Source organism: Hibiscus syriacus, unplaced genomic scaffold (assembly GCF_006381635.1).
Source record: "Hibiscus syriacus cultivar Baekdansim isolate YM2019G1 unplaced genomic scaffold, ASM638163v2 tig00014444_pilon, whole genome shotgun sequence".
Taxonomy (NCBI): domain Eukaryota; kingdom Viridiplantae; phylum Streptophyta; class Magnoliopsida; order Malvales; family Malvaceae; genus Hibiscus; species Hibiscus syriacus.
In genome coordinates, this window is record NW_024062326.1 from 2,077,717 (window position 1) to 2,097,679 (window position 19,963).

Sequence of the window (19,963 nt, forward strand, 5' to 3'; positions counted from 1 at the left end):
TAATTTGTTCTTTCTTTTGAGGAAAAAGAGTAACCTTACAACTCCCACAAGAATTATACCCCAAATTCTTGAGAACACTCTCTCCCAAAGAGAAGAATACAAATTTCGTAAACTTACAGAAAAACCTCACAAGGCAAGATGTTTGCACAATTCTAGAACAAAGAAAGAACACTCAAGAATGAATACAATTGAGCACAAATGGTGTTCTTGAAAGAAAAATGAATATTGAATGAAAATAGGCTTGAAAATGCTCAAACGATAAGTTCAAGGCTTTCTCTTTGATTCTCTAGCTTCTCTCTTTAATTGTTGTTTCTTGTTGTTGATCAATGGCTTCTAAGCTTGTTTAAATATAACTTGAATCACTTCTGAACGCCGGGGATCATTGGTGAAGTCAATAGAGCCGTTATTGAGTAATTATCATTTAAAAATCTGGTGGGAGTGTGGGTGCATCGGTACACTCTCAAGGGTGCATCGATACACTATGTGTAAAATTCAAATATTTCGACCGTTAGTTGACCTAGTGCATCGATACACTTGGGGTGCATCGGTACACTAGTTACATTCGATGTTTCAAAAGAGTCAAGAGTGTATCGATGCATTATCTATGCATCAATACATAAAATGCTTTCGATGTTTCAATAAAATCAGGAGTGCATCAATTCATGTCTGTGCATCGGTACACAAAAAACATTCGAATTAGGGTGTGCATCGATACATCAAGGAGTGCATCAGTACATCCCTTTATAAACTTGATTTTTGGCTCAATTTTGGTTTGAAATACTTTGTAAAAATTGTTTCAAAAATATTTTTAAGTTTAAAACACAATTTTACACTTTAGTTAGGATTGAAATTGATATTTGAAAAAACTTGGAGTAATATTTTGATATTCAAATAATTTAATCGAATATACTTTAAAATGATTATAAAATCTTAAAATTCAATAACACTTAATTTGTTATATTGAAACATCAAAATGTTTTCAACAATCTCCCTCTTTTTGATATAACAAAACATTTAAATAATTTTAATATTTTCTTTGAAAATCATTTTTGAAATCAATTTTGAAAATTACTCCTCCTTACTATATTCTCCCCATTTTTGTTAAATCAAAAAGACTCTATAAACGTTTTTAAACAAGATTTTGAAAAATTAGCCAATTGATTTAAATTTAAAGCTTAAGTTGCTAAGATCACAACCAAGAGAAAGATTAGCCATTAGTTCCATAAATCAATATTCATAAATAATGTGAGATGGTAAATTGATCATAATATGGCTAAATATGAATGATGCAAAACTAATAAGTTCAAACTAATTAAAACAAATTAAAAAAATTTCAATCAAACCAAATATATAAATATAAGCATTCAAGTTCAAACATCCAAGTATCCGTATCAAACAAATATTCAAACATCCAAAATATATCAATCCAAAAACATCAAAATGTTTTAACAATAGGTCCTAAGTTCAATCCAAGAAAACTAAAGCAAGAAAGGTATAATCGTCCATCGGTGGAGCAGGAGGTGATAAATGTGCCCATATATTAGCCACATCACGTGTAAGAGCATCGACCCTTTTGTCCATAGCGTCGAAACGATGATTCATCACTTCGTTGTTAGCTGTTAAATGCGACTCGATGGAAGTAAACCTCATTTCAAGAGTCTCCATAAACGATCAGAAATATGGAGGCATATGACTTTTTTGTTGTGCCGGCTCATCCTCAGGTACGTGTTCATCAATATCGCGCATAATAGCTTTAATCTCTGGATCATCATCCGCTGCCGGTACCGGTGGAGATCGTGAAGAGCTAACTCCCGATGTTTTCTCGATGGATCGAACCCATTGATCCTTTTCCCCGGTCCATCCCGATTTCTTTAAAGATGTGAGATTTATTTGGTTCTTGAGAGGGATGAGAATATCAAGTGTGACCCTAAGCCCGAGTTTGATAAACAAATTGCTAAGGAGACAACCGTAAACTAAGGTTTCTACATTTTTGGATGGGACAATGTTTACGGTATCTACTAATTCACTGAAAATGATCTGTGAAAAATTTATTTGCTTTTTATGTTGGATAAAATGTATCCACCATATATCTAAGACTCTAAGAGAGGAAAACCTACCTAAGGATGGTCTAAACTACCAAGAGATGATCAAGTGCAGAAAACGCTCGTGATGAGTCCTTAAAGTACTTACACTAGCTTTGGCTTTATAAGGTGTTGTCACAGTCTCTTTTTCATTATCTAAACCTATATTATCTAGTCCAAAATGGGTAGTGATTGTGTCGGATTCAATATAAATGAATTGACCTAGAAGATAGGATTGAATTCCTATAGTTTCGGTGCGAGCTTCGTTTTGGACACAAACCGCATTGGAATAGAAAATGCGGACTAGTTGGTGATAAACGATAGGTTTGAGGTGAAAGAGTTTATCAAATTTCCATGATCAGAGGGTAGGAAGATATTAAAAATTCATATCGACCATGGCTTGAATTGAGGGGATACGCTCTTCCTGGATTTTATATGACTCAAACATATTATGATACCTACGGTAGAGATCTTGTCTACGACCAGGCTCATTGAAACATGAGTTTAGAATAGTCATATTTGGATTGTTCGGGTTTGGATTTGAATGGGTGGAGGAATAGGAGGTCAATTTTGGTTTGAATGACTAGAGGATGACTTAGCACGTTTAGGCATGATTAAAGGTCGTTATGGATAGAGTTACCTGCAATTTGAAACACATGTATGCAATATAATTAATCCCAAAACTCAATATGAGTCCGCAATATTCTAGTTTCTCTAAATCGAATACTAATGAGCAAAATTTTGAAAACTATTTTTGAAATCAATGTTTGAAAAATCATATTATGTATAGTTTTCATGAAAAACAACATAATTAAATCAAAAACATCAATTAAAATAAAACATTTTTTATTTCAAAATTTTTGATTTTTTTTTGAAAAATCTTGTGTTTTTGATGAAATTAGTTGTAGAATATAATTTAGCTATACCTGATATACATTTCAACCTAGAACTAATCAAAACTAGTCCTAAGTTCGAAATCAATAAAATAGTAGTTTTAGAAAAAAATACCTTGAAGATTTTCAGATTTGAGTGAGATTAGAAGATGTTTGCACATATTTTGATGATTGTAGCAGGATTTGGAGTTGAAAAACTAGTGATTTCCGACTTAAATCGTTGATTTTGAAGAAATGTGGAGATTGGGTTTGAGAGAGGGGACGAACGACTAGAGTGTTTATAGTTTTAGGTTTTGGCTCAAATAGGATTTTTAGGGATTTAAAGCCTAAAACCCGACTGGTGTATCGGTACACTGCATAGTGTATCGATGCACATTCAAGGAATGCATCGATACACTTTCATAGTGTATCGATGCACTATGCACAAAAATGTTAAAATATGTGTTTTTTAAACACTCAAAATGCTAAATTAGTTAGCTCTAGTGGTATTGGTAACTCAAAGATCGAAAATTAACAATGTTCAATCAAATAAAACTATCCTTAAATTTTATTTGAACATATAATTAATTTTCACTAAAGATCATAAACTCCCCCTAACTATTAGCAAAGAATGCAATAAAAAATATTATTTTTATAAGCATTTTTCAATTCTAATTTAAAAGTGCTAAAATTATTTTAAACACTAAGTCAAGATAGGTTGGTCAAACCTAATTCTCTCCTAAGCGTCCAAAATCTTTCTTTATCTAAAGGTTTTGTAAAAATATTTGCTAATCGATGCAAATTATCAAGATATTCTAGAACTATATATCCTTTTGTGACATGATCTCTAATGAAATGATGTCTAATTTCAATGTGCTTAGTTCTAGAGTGTTGGATGGGATTTTCAGTGAGAAAAAATAGCACTAGTGTTGTCACACTTGATAGGTATGGTACTAACTTCAATTCCATAATCTAAAAGTTGTTGTTTCATCCATAAAACTTGTGCACAACAGCTACCGACTGAAATGTATTCCACTTCAGTGGTAGATAATGAAACACAATTTTATTTGAAAACCATGAAATCAACATATTTCCTAGGAATTGACATGTACCGGAGGTGCTTTTCTTATCTATTTTGCATCCTCCATAATCCGCATCAGAGAAGGGATGCAAGCTAAAACTAGAGTCTCAGGATACCAAAGTCCTAAACTAGGAGTGTCCTTAAGGTATCTAAAGATTCTCTTAACGGCTAGTAAATGTGATTCCTTAGGGCATGATTGAAATCTTGCACATAAGCAAACACTAAACATTATGTACGGTCTACTTGAGGTTAGATAAAGTAATGAGCCAATCATGGATGTATATAATTTAACATCCACACATTTACCTCTTTCATCTTTGTCAAGCTTTGTTGATGAGCTCATTGGAGTGACATGAGGTTTTCCATTTTTCGACCCAAACTTCTTGAGCATATCCTTGACGTATTTTGTTTGATTGATGAATATGCCATCTTTTCTTTGCTTGATTTTGAGTCCAAAAAAATGAGAGCTCCCCCATCATGCTCATCTCAAATTCACTTTACATTAGCTTAGAAAATTCTTGGCAAAGAGCGTCATTAGTAGAACCAAATATTATATCATCAACATAAATTTGAACTACTAATAAATCTTTACCTTTATGCTTTAAAAATAATGTAGTGTCAACCTTCCCTTTCGAAAAACCTTCTTCAATTAAAAAGTTTGACAATCTTTCATACAAAGCTCTAGGAGCTTGTTTTAAACCATAAAGCACTTTTGTCAATTTAAAGACATGATCTGAAAATTTTGAATCTTCAAAACTAGGAGGTTGTTCCACATACACTTCTTCTTTTATAAAACCATTTAAAAATGCACTTTTAACATCCATTTGATATAATTTAAATTCATTGAAACATGCAAATACTAATAACATTCTAATTGCTTCCATCCTAGCTACTGGAGCGTATGTTTCATCATAGTCTATGCCTTTTTCTTGAGTATAGCCTTGAGCAACAAGTCAAGCCTTGTTCCTCACTATATTACCACTTTAATCAAGCTTATTCCTAAATACCCATCTAGTACATACAGTAGATTTATTATTAGGCCTTTCAACTAATGTCCATAATTTACTTCTCTCAAATTGATTTAATTCTTCTTACATAACCATTATCCAATTTTTATCATCTAATGCTTTTTTGATATTACTCTATGCATGAAATAAATGCAACATAATTACATATATTTCTAAGAGAAGATCGAGTTGTTACCCCTTTGGATGGATCACTTATAATCTCACCATCCTTGACATAGTTGTATTCTCTTGGGTAAGAGACTTCCTTTTCTTCAATGGTTGGATTCTCGAGAACATCGTGAGTTTCCTCTTCTTTCATTTCCTCCGTTGATGATAGTTCTCCAACGTCATGTCCAACATTATTTGTATTTACAATACCTACGTCATCATCAACACAATGATCCTTCTTCGGAAGGGGATTATCATCGAAAACAACATGTATAAACTCTTCTACCACTAAAGTTCTTTTATTAAATACCCGATAAGCTTTAGAATTTAAGGAATAACCCATAAATATTTCTTCATCACTTTTAACATCAAATTTGCCAAGATTTTCTTTACCGTTGTTTAAAACAAAACATTTACATCCACAAGGATGAAAATAACTAATGTTAGGCTTTTTATTTTTGAAAAGTTCATATGGAGTTTTCTTTAAAATTGGCCTAATCATTACTCAGTTTATAACATAACAAGTAATATTTGTGGCTTCCGCCCAAAAATATTTTAGCAAATTGTTTTCACAAAGCATGGTTCTAGCTATTTCCTCTAAAGTTCTGTTTTTCCTCTCAACAACTCCATTTTTTTAGGGGTTCTAAGTGCTGAAAAATTATGGCTAATACCATTTGAATTACAAAACTCAGTAAATCCAAGATTTTCAAATTTAGTGCCATGATCACTCCTAACACTAGAAATGGAGTAACCTTTTTCGTTTTGGATAACTTTTGAAAACATGATGAATTTTTCTAATGCTTCATTTTTAGTACTTAAAAATAGAACCCAAGTATATATAGAATAGTCATCTACCAAGACAAATGCATATTATTTTCCACCCCAGCTAATAGTCCTAGTTGGCCCAAAAAGATCTATATGGATCAATTGTAATACTCTACTAGTTGATACATCATTAAGGGACTTAAAGGAAGCTCTTTGATGTTTTCCTTTAGCACATGCATCATAGATTTTATCATTATCAAATTTCAATTTTGGCAATCCTCTTACTAAATCTCCTTGAATTAGTCATTGTAAAACACTCATGCTAGCATGCCCTATTCTCCTATGCCACAACCAACTATCATGTTCATCCTTAGCAACTAGGAACAAATTAGTCATATTTATAGTATCTAAATGCACCATGTATATGTCCCTATTTTATAACCAACAAGCATAATCAAAATAGATGCAATGTCAATCAATTTTGAAACCATTTAAAATCAGACATTGTATCTTTTGTCAAATTCATTATTCAAAAGATTATGCTTTTAACCCATTCACATATAAAACATTATGCAATGTCGATTATTGAGATTAAGTGTATATGCATAAAGTTTTGAAAATGTTATGCATTAAAAATTGATATATGAAAAATTTAAATTCTATGCATAAACGTTAAAAAAATTTAAGGTTAAAAATTTGTAAATCCAAAGTATTTGAAAAATTGATATAAATTGTTAAAGAGATATCATTTACATTTAAAAACACTTTTGACCAAAAATTATTATGATGAACTAGAGTTATGAAAAATTACTGAAATATTTAGATTGTTCATTATAAATCATTTTTTAACATACATGAGATAAAACATAATTATTTAGGAATAAGTACACATGTATGGATAAACTAAATGAGCAACCAAATAAAATAATATCATTAAGTTTAGAGGTTACCCATTCCTTTTTAATGTGTGGCTAGAGCATCTTGAATATCATAACTTTCATCATCATTGCTCCCACACACCTACAAGAGACATTTTAGTAGATTTTGGTATCCAAATTGCTTTGGATTCTTGAACGTTAGTTTCATTTCCCCTTGTTCCTTTTGGAGCCCATACTTGTCTAATTTTTAATCTTTTTCCTTTCTTTAAAGGACAAGTATGTTCCTTATGACCATGATAATGACAATGTAAGCATATTGTCATTATTGAACTAGATGAATTATTTAAAATGATCTCTTTTTCTTTTGTTAAGCAATCAAGCTTAACTTTCAAATCGAAATTTTCTTTTTCCATACTTTCAAATTTCATTTTTGAAAGTTCTAAATCATTATTCAATATTTCATTTTGATTTTCAAAATTCATTTTAGTTTCTAGAAGAAGTTTGTTTAATTCAAAAAAAAATTTCAAAGTTTTTAGATTTCATTTTGATTTTCCAAATCTATTTTAGCTTTCAAAAGAAGATCATTTTTAACAATAAATTTAGAAATCAATTTTTTATATTTGGAGTTCATGGTCTCAAACTCCAAAAATAATTCATCATAGGCATCTTGTAACTCATTAAAAGATTATAAATTTAATTTATTTGAGTTTGAAGATACCTTGGGCTCTTGTGGAGCTAATAGAGACATCACCAGAATTTGTTCTTCTTTCTCATCTCTATAGATTTCCTCAAGCTTATTCCACATCTCCTTGGCGTTTGAACAAGAAGAAACTCCTTTATAGACTTCTGGATCAATTGCACAATGTAACATGTGTATAGCCTTTGTGTTTTGTTGAGCTTTGTTCCATCTTGATCACTCCACTTCTTTGCCTTCTTAGTAGGAGAGGAATATCCTTTCTTAATTATCATCCAAACTTCCATATCATGTGCTTGGATAAATATCATCATGAACCTCTTCCAACGATGATACTTTGTTCCACTGAAGTAAGGAGGTACGTCAATTGGTCTGGATTCTTCCATAGAGAAGAACCAGAAGTGGACGCCATCTTTATCAATTTAACTCTTCCCGAATCGACTCAAGAGGTGGTTAAACCTTCAAATGATGTGGCTCTGATACCAATTATTGAGTTAATCGGTCGATGAAATAGCCAAGAGGGGGTGAATTGGTAATAAAATTTTGGTGGAAGCTTTTACAGAAAATTGAAAATAATTGCACATCGATTTAGAGTGGTTCGACTTTCTCAACCAAAGTCTACGTCCACTACCTTATCTATCCACACTAAGGAGTTTCCAAAAAATTCACTAATTTGTTCTTTCTTTTGAGGAAAAAGAGTAACCTTACAACTCCCTCAAGAATTATACCCCAAATTCTTGAGAACACTCTCTCCCAAAGAGAAGAATACAAACTTCGCAAACTTACAAAAAAACCTCACAAGACAAGATGTTTGCACAATTCTAGAACAATGAAAGAACACTCAAGAGTGAATAAAATTGAGCATAAATGGTGTTCTTGAAAGGAAAATGAATATTGAATGAAAATAGGCTTGAAAATGCTCAAACGATAAGTTTAAGGATTTCTCTTTGATTCTCTAGCTTATCTTCTTAATTGTTGTTTGTTGTTGTTGATCAATGGCTCCTAAGCTTGTTTAAATACACCTTAAATCACTTCTGAATGATGGGAATCATTGGTGAAATCAATAGAGTCGTTATCGAGTAATTATCATTTAAAAATCTGGTGGGAGCGTGGGTGCATCGGAAAACTCTCAAGGGTGCATCGGTACACTATGTGTAAAATTCAAATATTTCGACTGTTAGTTTGCATCGGTACACTTGGGGTGCATCGGTGCACTAATTACATTCGATGTTTCAAAAGATCCAGGAGTGTATTGATGCATTATCTATGCAACGATACGTAAAATGCTTTTGATGTTTCAATAAAATCAAAAGTGGATCAATGCATGTCTGTGCATTGGTACACAAAAAGCATTCGAATTAGGGTGTGCATCGATACATCAAGGAGTTCATCGGCACATCCCTTTATAAACTTTATTTTTTGGCTTGATTTTGGTTTGAAACACTTTGCAAAAATTGTTTCAAAAATATTTTAAGATTAAAACACAATTTTACACTTTAGTAAGGATTGAAATTGATCTTTGAAAAAACTTGGAGTACTATTTTGATATTCGAATAATTTAATCGAATATGCTTTAAAAATGATTATAAAATCTTAAAATTAAATAAAACTTAATTTGTTATATCAAAATATCAAAATGTTTTCAACACAAATTTTGTCTCGCTTGAGCCAATTTCTCTTGAACATAAACCTTTGAGATTATTTCCCTTGAAACAAATTTTGTCACGCTTGAGACAGTTTCTCTTGAAAAAAATTAACCTCATTTGAAATTGTTGTCTTCAAATTATCTCTAAGGAAGGCTAGATATCCTCGTCACGTAGAAACAATGTCGTCCATCGACCAGATCTCCTCAACACGTAGGAGCAGTGTCATCATTAGATAACCAAATTTCCACATCACGTAGGAACTGTGTTATATCCAAATTATCCCTAAATATGGTTTGACATCCTTATCATGTAGGAACAATGTCATTCACCGACCAGATCTCCTCAACACGCAGGAGTAGCGTCATCCTCAGATAACCAGACTTCCTCATCACGTAGGAACCGTGTTGTCTCCAAATTATCCCTAAATACGGCTAAAAGTCCTCATCACATAGGAACATTATCGTCCACCGACCAGATCTCCTCAACGCGTGGGAGTAGGATCATCCTCAGACAATCAGACTTCCTCATCACGTAGGAACCGTGTTGTCTTGAAAGTATCCCTAAAGGCAGCTAGACGTCCTCATCATGTAGGAACAATGTTGTCCGTTGACCAGATCTCTTCAACGCATAGGAGCAGTGTCATTCTCAGATAACCAGACTTTCTCATCACGTAGAAACAATGTTGTCTCCAAATTATCTCCAGATTGACTCGACTTCCTCAACGAAAAGGAATATCATCATCTTCAACAAATAGTTTACCTGAAAGCGGTCAGATCTCTTCAACATGGATGAGCGGTGTCGTCTTTAATATCAAGTTTCAATAGCAAACGAGAGAACCAAACAAAAAATCATTGCCTTATCGTCGTTGCCCTGTTCTTGTTAAAACTAAAATGTGCAAAGAGGGGCAGCTATAGACACCCATTTTTGTTTAGGTTTTAATTAATATTATTACTATTATTAATATTAATATTAATATTATTTTATTTTATTAAATAATTACTATTACATTTTATTTTATTAAATAATTACTATTACATTTATTTGTAGGCCCATATTACAAAGCCTAACATAATCAACCTGAAGCCCATAGCCAACCTAACTTAGACCCGGTTATAACTAACCCGACTCGACACGTTCAAAATAAGGTTTCAAAACCCTAGCCCTAATGCTCCCTGTTGTCGTCATCAGCAGAAGGTGGATCATCCAAATGGCGCATGATATGCACGTAGCACCCAACCAGCGCGTGAGATGCACCAATCCCCTCCCAGCTGTGTGAGCCACTATCATCGTCATCAAATCATCCAAAATAGTGAAAAATCATCCAAATCAGTCAAACATATACCAAATCTAAAACTCATTTAAAAATACACTAAAATCCTGATAAATTTGGAAAATGGTCCCCTACCCATAGATCTAATAATTTCACTCGAAAAACACCCTTAAAAATTAGCATGTAGCAATCAAAAGGGGATATGGAATATAGTGGAGGAGTCAAAAAAAATGAAAAAAAGAGATTTTTTGGATAAAAAAAGGTGGGACACGAAAAAAGAGAGAATACCTTACCTTTATCCTTCGGGTGTAAGCGAGCTCCATTCAGTGGAGTTGGGGACACCTTTAAATCAAAGGTAAATATATAAACCCTTTTTTCTTATTTTGTTTGTTAGGCTTCGTTTGGGTGTTAAAAGAGAAGGTTCTAGTTCAGATAAAAAAGGGGTAGTCAAGGAGTGTTATCCTTCATCACTGCCAACAAACGGAGGTCGGAGAAGGGATGGGGTGGCCTCTGTTTTCCTGGTTTGTTTCCTAAAAGCCTAAGTAAAGAGAGAAGGAGTTGGGAAGTATAGAAACAATGTAAGGAGAATAGGGGTCTCTGTATATAATTAGGTTTTAATTAAACCTAAATAAACCCATGGGGCAAGCCTTGGCCTTAAAACGTGATCGTCTGTGTCTAAAGGAAAAGTCCAAATTTAGGAAATATAGGATAATTGTATGTGAAAGGTCCAATCTTTTGTAACATTGTGATTTAGCAATTGTATGAAATTTTAGTTATTTCAGTTTTGACATTTTACTTTTTCAAATATTTCATTTTATTCCTGTTATGTGTATTTACCTCCTTTATGATATCTTTTGCATTTAATATATTATTTTAACAATATTCATCTTAGCCCAGCTTGTTACTTAGTGGTTTATTTCCATCTTGGTATGTATGTTTCACAGTATTCGTGTTTGTTGCCATGATACTTGCTGGTTTTATTATTTGGTTCCAAAAGTTGCCATTTTTTGTTGTGCTCACTCATTTTCATGCCTTGATAAGTCTCTGCTATTTTGCATTTTGATATTCCATGCTCGCATGTTATGATTTATATCCATTAACCCTCTTTATATTATGTATATATTTAGAAATGCATACCTATGTGCATATATATTTTGTATGTATATTTTTAATTATTATAAAATACTTTTTGTTTATTTGAAAAGAATATAAAATATTTTTTATTCGTATTTATTTTCGAGAACATTCAACGTAGAATGAGCGTGGAAAACATTGCTTGGTCGAAGTAGTGCGATCCGATACGACATTCGAACGAAATATGAACTCAAAATCAATCGAGTTTATTTTTTAAAAGTACTAATTAATTCTTTTTTTTATGATGCAATGCATGTTTTAATAGAATTTATTTTATGCGAATGCTAATATTTAATTTATATTTGATTTGCGATTTTTTGATAAATCGAGGAGGAAATATTCTTTTTAGATCAGAAATAGAAGAGATAGCCGTTTCATCGGAGGATGAGCAAATCTCGATATTTCTTTTCAAATTAAAGGATTTTCCCTAATAAATAATCTGAAGCAAATTAATTCAACTTTAATAGATGGATCATATTCTAACTTAATATTCAATTTATAATTTACACCACTTGCGACAATATGTAAGCGATTAAGTACCATATTTGGGCGTTGTGTGGGTACTTATCTTTCCCCACGCGTAATCGACTCCCGGATCCAAAAAATGAATATTTGATAACGCAAACCAATTTTTGTCTTAAAACAATTTTTCTTAAAATTGTTTTAAAATACGTTTTTAGGTATTCGACCTATCTAGCCCAAAGGTCGATGGCGACTCCTATTCAAAGATAATTCAAATTAATTCAAAATTGCCAATTTTTCAAATAAATTCATAATTGTTTTTTAAATAATATTAAATTATTTTTCTAAAAAATGGTTATGACAACTTTGTTTAGTTTGCTTAATTAGAATATAAGATTATAGTGTTTTGTTGGAGAAATATAAGATTACTTGATTGCATATATTATCAAATTATCCTTATTATATATATATATATATATATATATATATATATTATATTTTTAACAAGTAAAACTTTAATATTAAATTATAAATATTTGAATGAAAACTCATAAAAATATTTTAATTATTACACTATCTAATTTAAAAATAAATAAATTTAACATATAATTAATATAATTAGAATATGAAGCTTAAAAGTTTAAATAATTTTCATAAGTATCATATTTATTTATATAAAATATAATATAATATGAAAAATAATATTGTGATATCGACTAAACAAATATATTATTTTTTAATATATAAAATCTATTTTTTTAATAACTCAAAATTAAATATTATTTTAAATAATTACATTTTTACAATAAAAATATTTTTCACCTCATAAAAGTATAAAATAATTAATGTACTAAAAATTGAAAATATAAAATAATTTTAACTACTCAAATTTATTAATATTTTATTAAATTAAACTCTTTGTATATTATTATTATTAAGTTTATAATTTTGAGTAAAACACGAAGAATAAGAATTGAGAAGAATCCATATGAAAAAAAATCATTATTTCAGGGGTATTTATGTCATAAGTGGTGGGAATTGTTTATTACCTAAGAATTTGGAGGTAATGATATTCCCACCATTTTAACCCAAAATGTTACTATTGGTAATAAGTTATTACCTGAGAATGATTTTTTCTGTGAATCAAACATGAGAATACAATTCTAGAAAAAATCCATGTACCAAACGCCCCCTTAGGATCATATTTTTTCTTCTCACTCCTCTAGATAGGAATTAGGGGTGTGTTTTCGGATACATATATTATTCGGTTTGAAAATTTCAGATATCCAAAAATTTTGATCTGTATCTGATCCGAAAAATCGAATATCTAAATTTTTGGATCGAATTATCTGATATCCAATCCGAATATAACTTTTAATTTGAAAAATATTAAATTTAATATTTTAATGCATATTATTAAGGATAAATTTTAACTTTTTGATTGAAAAGTATCATTAATTTCTTTCATGATAAAAAAATGATTTCATAGATATATTTTAAATTTTAATACTTTGAAAATGTTAAGTTAATATTTTAAAATTGAATTAAAATTAATATTTTAATACTTGAAAATGTTAAATTATTTTTTTGAAAGATGAAAATGCTAAATTAATATTTTAACTTTGGGGTGTACTGGAATTTAGGCCTGTAAATGAACTAAACGTTCAGTGAACCGTTCATGAACCGTGCGGCGGGAAGTTCATTTACACGCGTTTATTTATTAAATGAACAAACATGAACAAGATTTTGTGTTTGTTTAATTAAATGAACGAACTCGTTCGTTCATTAACGTTCGTGAACGTTCGGTTATGTTCGTTCGATTATGTTCGTTTATGTTCGTTCGGTTATGTTCGTTTATGTTCATTCATTTATGTTTAACCCAAAATTATTAAATCAATTTTGGTGGCCAATTTGTAAGTTATAATGTTATATTATAACTTTAGATTTTTTAAAATTACATTTTTAAAAATATATTAAAAACCCTAAACCCTAAACCCTAAACCCAAACTCTAAACCATAAACCCTTAATCTAATTATTAAAATCCTAAACCCTAAAACCTTACCCCTAAACCCTCAATCTAATTATGTGACAGGGGGTTAAGTTATGCACATGAAGGTAACATACAAATTATGCAAAATGATGTTATGTGACTCCTAAATAAATCATTCACATACTTATACATAAACATATAAACATGCAAAATAAATATACACAACTAATTAAAGAAAACAATCATAAACATGGACTAAATTAAGAGAAACCTAAATGTGAGGACTAATTTCAGCTAAATATACTAACTTTAGAATGATGATTAAATTCACGTAAATGTAAAATTAAACTTATTATCGATCGTAACTAACTTGTTATCGGAGTCATTTCCACATATTAAAAGCCCCTCCAGGAAAAAAAAGGATAACATCATTTAATGAGCTGCCAAGTGGTTCAAGTTTAGAGAGACAAATTACCTTGGAGCCAGGCTTCTAAACTTCTATTTGGAACAAGCTCATAACAAAGCAGATTTTGTGAAGAGTCACGATTGCTATAGTAACCTACAAGTTTCATAAGATTGCGATGATGCAATATGCTAAGCATCCCAACTTCAACTAAAAACTCTTTATTTCCTTGAGGCCCTCCACTGATAAGCCTTTTAATCGCTACAGCCGTCCCATAAGTTAAAACACACTTGAAAACTCTGCCGAATCCGCCCTCCCCAAGCGTGCTTGCGGGTGCAAAGTTGTTTGTTGCTTCTTTGAGCTCTTCATATTGTAGAAACCGAGTGCTGCTTAGGCGGGGAAGAGACCCTACTTGTGTAACCGCATCTGTAGTCTTTGGTTTTACTGCAAGAAAAGAAAAACCTAAGCACTCCGCAAGACTGAATTAAAACCGGTAATGCAGAATCAATCAGCATTCTTGTTACAAGGTTTTACAAGATGCGCAAAATCACACAACTCAAGCTTTAATTTTTAGCTAACCGTAAAGAAAATCATAGTCATTGTGGTTAAACATACTAGGTTCTTGAGGAGATACTTCTGCCTTCCCCCAACGAAATGCACATGAACAAATTATAAGCACGAATATTATAGCTAACCGAAAGGAAAATCATAGTCATTGTGGTTAAACATTTTCGTAGCTGGCCATGCCGATGAGAGAAAATGCAAGAATAAAGACATCAGCCCCACGATAGCCCAGTGGCCTTGCTGAAGTAATATCCCACATTGGGGAAGTACATGAGTGGACCACATATTTGGCATTATAAATAAAAGGTAGCTACCTCCTTTCAACATACTTACCTGGACTGGGTCAATCGAGCTTGAATCGAGCTCAAAATCGAGCTTTATTCGAGCTGATGAATTTTTTTTAAGTTCGAGCGTTTTTGAGTTCGAGTCGAGTTTCATTATTATATATCGAGTTCGAGTTGAAATTTTAAGCTTGCGAGTTTTCGAGTCGAGCTTGCTCTTAAAGTTTTTGAGTTCGAGTCGAGCTCAGCAATACTCGAGCTCGACTCGGCTCGTTTACACCCCTAGAAAGAACAATGGAAGGTAGGGTCTCCAACTTTTATGTTCATTTATGTTCGTGTTCATTTATGTTCGTGTTCGTTTATGTTCGTTTATTTATTAAATGAACGAACATGAACAAGTTATATTCTTTAATAAATGAACATGAACAAAAAAAAATTGTTCGTTTATGTTCGTGTTCGTTTATGTATTAAATGAACGAACATGAATATACCACCGTTCGTGTGCGTTCGGTTCGTTTACATGCCTACTGGAATTAGAAAACGGAAGAAGGTTATTTGATCGGGGCAAAACCTTTAAAAATTAATATTTTAAAATTGAATTAAAATTTGATATGGCCATTAGTGGGCGTAGACCAGGATATGGGAATTAAGTGGGAGCAGACCATGATATGGGTATTAGGTGTGCTAGGATTGTTGGGTTACCTTCTTAAGGGCCCAATTTCTTATCGGATTTTTGGATAATCTTAAAATCGATTTTAGCCAATCCGTATCCGATTTGATTATCCTAATTTTTCATATATCCGATCCAAACTATCTAAAAATTAAAAAATGGATCGTATATCCGAATTTTTAGATCGAATCAACGGATCAACATATAAGATCGGTCGGATTGGATTTTTTTGCACTCTTAATAGGAATTGTTAAAAAGAGAAAGAGAGAGAGATGTGTCCATTTTCACCTTGGAAAACAAAATGTAGTTTTTATTGTTAGTATTATTTTACCTTTGAAGATGGTGGACAAAATGTCAAAAAGCCTTCTATTGGTCGGGTCGACTTGTTATTTGTGACCTAGCATACTCAATTGACTCATATCATGTCATGTGCAAACCTCTCCTTTTACACCAAATGGCTAACACACAAAGAAATGGTATATCTCATAAGTCTAATCCCACTTTCTTTGCAACACTAAATTGGGAGTTCCTACACTGCATTTGCTCATTCACTGGGACGCCATGAACCCTTCTTTCCCACAAGAAATTGGCCTTGGTAAAGGTTTGTTGACCAGTGCAGTGATCTCAGTACTGGATTCACCTTCTTTATTGTTTCCATGCTGTCTTGAAGCAACAGATATCCATCTGGTCTCAGTATCCGGTCCATTTCCACTGCTATTTCTACAATGTCACATCTAGGGGAGATGAAAAGTCTTCATCATTCACTCTTATATCTTAAAAACTTCAAAATTATTCGAATATTATCTCTTTTTTTTTTTGAAATATTTGTGTCTCAAACTCATGTAAAACATATAAATATAAAAATATGACATTTAAAGATCTTAATTACATGCAAACAACTTAAAAAATATAATCATAATCATATCGAATATATATCCACATTCAACACTCCTACCCAAGTTCAGTAGGGTAAATAAAGTAACAGGCTTTTAGCAATGTGATCTACTGGCTAGTTGAAGTATAAAAGAGGGCAATAAATCATACGGAAAATTTAGACCATTACTTGTATGCATACCTCAGTGTACGGTTTTGGAAGAGAAAACTGGAATGCAGCAGATCATATGTTCGAGGGTAGGTGTTAAAAGACTCGCACCAGTCGTGATAGATTCCGATCAAGCCCCTTTCGAAAATAATAGGCATGGTATCTTGTGCATCAATGGGTACAACATTCATCACCCAGAGAGGAAACTCATTGAGTGCTGCTGCAAATCTGTAAAAATTGCAATGCAGATAGTGTTGTAAGTACACGAATCTGTAAAAACACAATGCCACGTTGTTTAAATTGTTATATTTCATACCCTCCATAACCAGCATTCATGTCCATCACATTTCTTACACTAGCCCATTTTATAGCCAGAGCGTCAAAATAGACATCCGATACAAGTGACGGCCAATGCTTGGTGTCCTCATTGAATATATCCTCTGTATCTGGTTCAGATGGAAGGTTTTGAGGTTTACTGGTAAGCCTCTGGGGCCATGGTGCAGGCCAGCTGATCAAATTACCCTTGCTATCAACTGGAAGTCTGGAAATACAATAACTAAGGCGCTCATTCCTGTCACAGTGAATTACAAATCATAAGGATCAATTACAAAACAAATAGAGAGGGAGAGGCCTTTCGATATAAGTAGATAATGCATTGTAAAAATTACCATTGGACCTTCTCCTTATTTTTCTGATCACACAAGGGTGGACGTCTTGCTATGTTGGGACGGAGGTCATAACAGGAAGATGAGGAAGGCTTCTGATATGTTACAAGCCCAACTCGAGTCGAACCAACTCTTTTCTCCATAGACACAACCTTCCAGCATATGGATTTTGTCAAAGCCTCCATTGCTGTTATATATACAATTATACAGTACTAGATCAACATAGCACATTCAGATTCTACTAACAAAATGCTGAAAAAACTAATAAGAGAGGTGACCAATCATGGCAGGATAGAACAAGTAGTCAAAGCCTCACACTTCCAAACTTTACGATCCTTGTCATCGTTTTGATAAACCGGTGTAGCAGACCATATAAAGAATCCTCCAGGCCTAAGGACCCTATTCAGCTCTAGTAATGGCCTCCCACCTGCATTTTGCATTTGAAAATCAGCAGCAAAGTCTCAACAATCCCATTGTATCTGAAACAAAACATATTAACTTGAATGGAAAGACACCGTACCATCCGCTTCCCAATGAACTCTGCATCGTGCACAGTGTATCAAATCATACGCATCATCCGGGAATGTCAGCTTTCGCGTGCCGATTACAGAAAGTGTAGCAGGAATTCCTCTTTCTAAAGCAAACTGTATCTGAGCTTCATGTTCATCCTTTGGGGCAAATGACATGGTAATTACATCTTTGTCCAGCAAATAACCACCAAAGCTAGCAACGCCGCAACCAACATCTAAAACAACCCTAATGTGTTCTCCACATTTAATAGCCGGTAAAGTCTGGAGTCACAAAGAGAAAACGAATCAGTTACCAAGTATTTATGGAGTCTACTCTTCAACCAACTGTGATGAATAAATCCGTAATCAAGTCCTAGTTTGCATAAAGATTGGAAGATTATAGTGGATACCTTTTGTATAAAATCAATATAGAAATTAACCCCATCCTTGAATTGTGTACCACCTCCAGGGAAAACAAAATAATCACCGGATTTACGCACCCAATTCTGATCCTTCTTGTATTCCACTAGCTTGGATGGGGGACGTTGCTATACCAAATCTGTAGACGAGTAATGATGAGTCATATTTAGCAAATAAAGCAGCATTAGATCCTCTTTCTAATACACATCATCTGATTTCAATTCTTTGCATTTGATAATTTTACAAGTTATTGATCTCTCCAAAACTTACCTTAATAAATCAGCCATCCCTAAACCATACTTATTTTTACCCAAGAAAACAATACTTTTTTTTTTCTGGATTCAATCAAGAAAGAAAAACACATTTCTTGACGAAAATATCATCACAAAACTTTGATATTGTGATTGAAAATCCAATAAGATTCAGTTAAAGCCAAATATCTTACCAAAAATAAAAAGTAGCAGTATCAAACAAGCTCACCATGTCCCTGCTCTTAGGCCATTGAATGGGAACCTTATAATCGGGGGGCAAAGGCACCAAACACCTAGGAGGGCGACGAGGACAGTGCCTTTCCCTGTGTTCCATGTGTTTCTTGGATTTCAAACGCTTAATGGCTTGGGAATTATCCAAACAGGGTATATAATCAACCGTCACCGATCCTAATCTGCAATTCTTCCAGTTTATGTTTGAAGTGGCGTTCAAGTCAAGGTCATCAGGTGGAGCCTCCTTCTCCTCCTCTTGGGGTATTGGTGGGGTGGAAAAGGGAGGAGAAAGGGAGACGTGGAAATCGGAGGAGATGGGGAGGGAAGTGAAAGAGAAGAGGAAAGGGTAGAAGGAAGAAGAGAAGGTGAAAAAGAAGAAAGGCAAGGCCAGGAGGAGGGAGGTGAGGAGGAGAAGGAATGGATAATTTCGTTCACCCATGAGGACTGAAATCCAAAGGAAGAAAGAAAGAAATTATATTATTAAAATGGAAAGAGATGATGTTTTGTTTTGGATTCAGAATTGAGAATAAAAAGTGGAGTTTCTGTTTATATATATATGTCAAAGCTGTTATGATTTTTTCATAATGCACCCTTCACTCCCTCACTTTGCTTCTTTTCTTTAACTGAAATAACTGACATAATACAAAATAATGAAAAACGAACCAAGGAACTTTAAAAACCAATGCCACCGTGGGGCTCATGAACCCACGAGTACAAGGTTAAGAGCCTAGTGCTCTACCGACTGAGCTAGACGGGTAATTAATTATGCTTGCAATAATAAATTTATGCTTGCAACAATAAATTATACTTATAAGAATACAAACTAAAAGAAGAAGAATAAGGAAAAGTGTAAGAAAATATAAATTATGCTTGCAATA

At 32.8% G+C, this 19,963-nt stretch overlaps 1 protein-coding gene and 1 pseudogene across 1 annotated transcript; both read right to left on the minus strand.

Moving 5' to 3' along the window:
• Positions 1–14,507: 14,507 nt before the first annotated feature.
• LOC120207277 (probable serine/threonine-protein kinase PBL21) lies at positions 14,508–15,168 on the minus strand. The gene is made up of 2 exons (XM_039206779.1): positions 15,068–15,168; positions 14,508–14,931 (listed from the first exon to the last, which is right to left on the minus strand). Exons 1-2 carry the CDS (start codon positions 15,166–15,168, stop codon positions 14,508–14,510), a joined length of 525 nt encoding a protein of 174 aa, XP_039062710.1.
• A 1,339-nt stretch (positions 15,169–16,507) lies between these two features.
• On the minus strand, positions 16,508–19,524 carry LOC120207278 (annotated as a pseudogene).
• Positions 19,525–19,963: the final 439 nt, after the last annotated feature.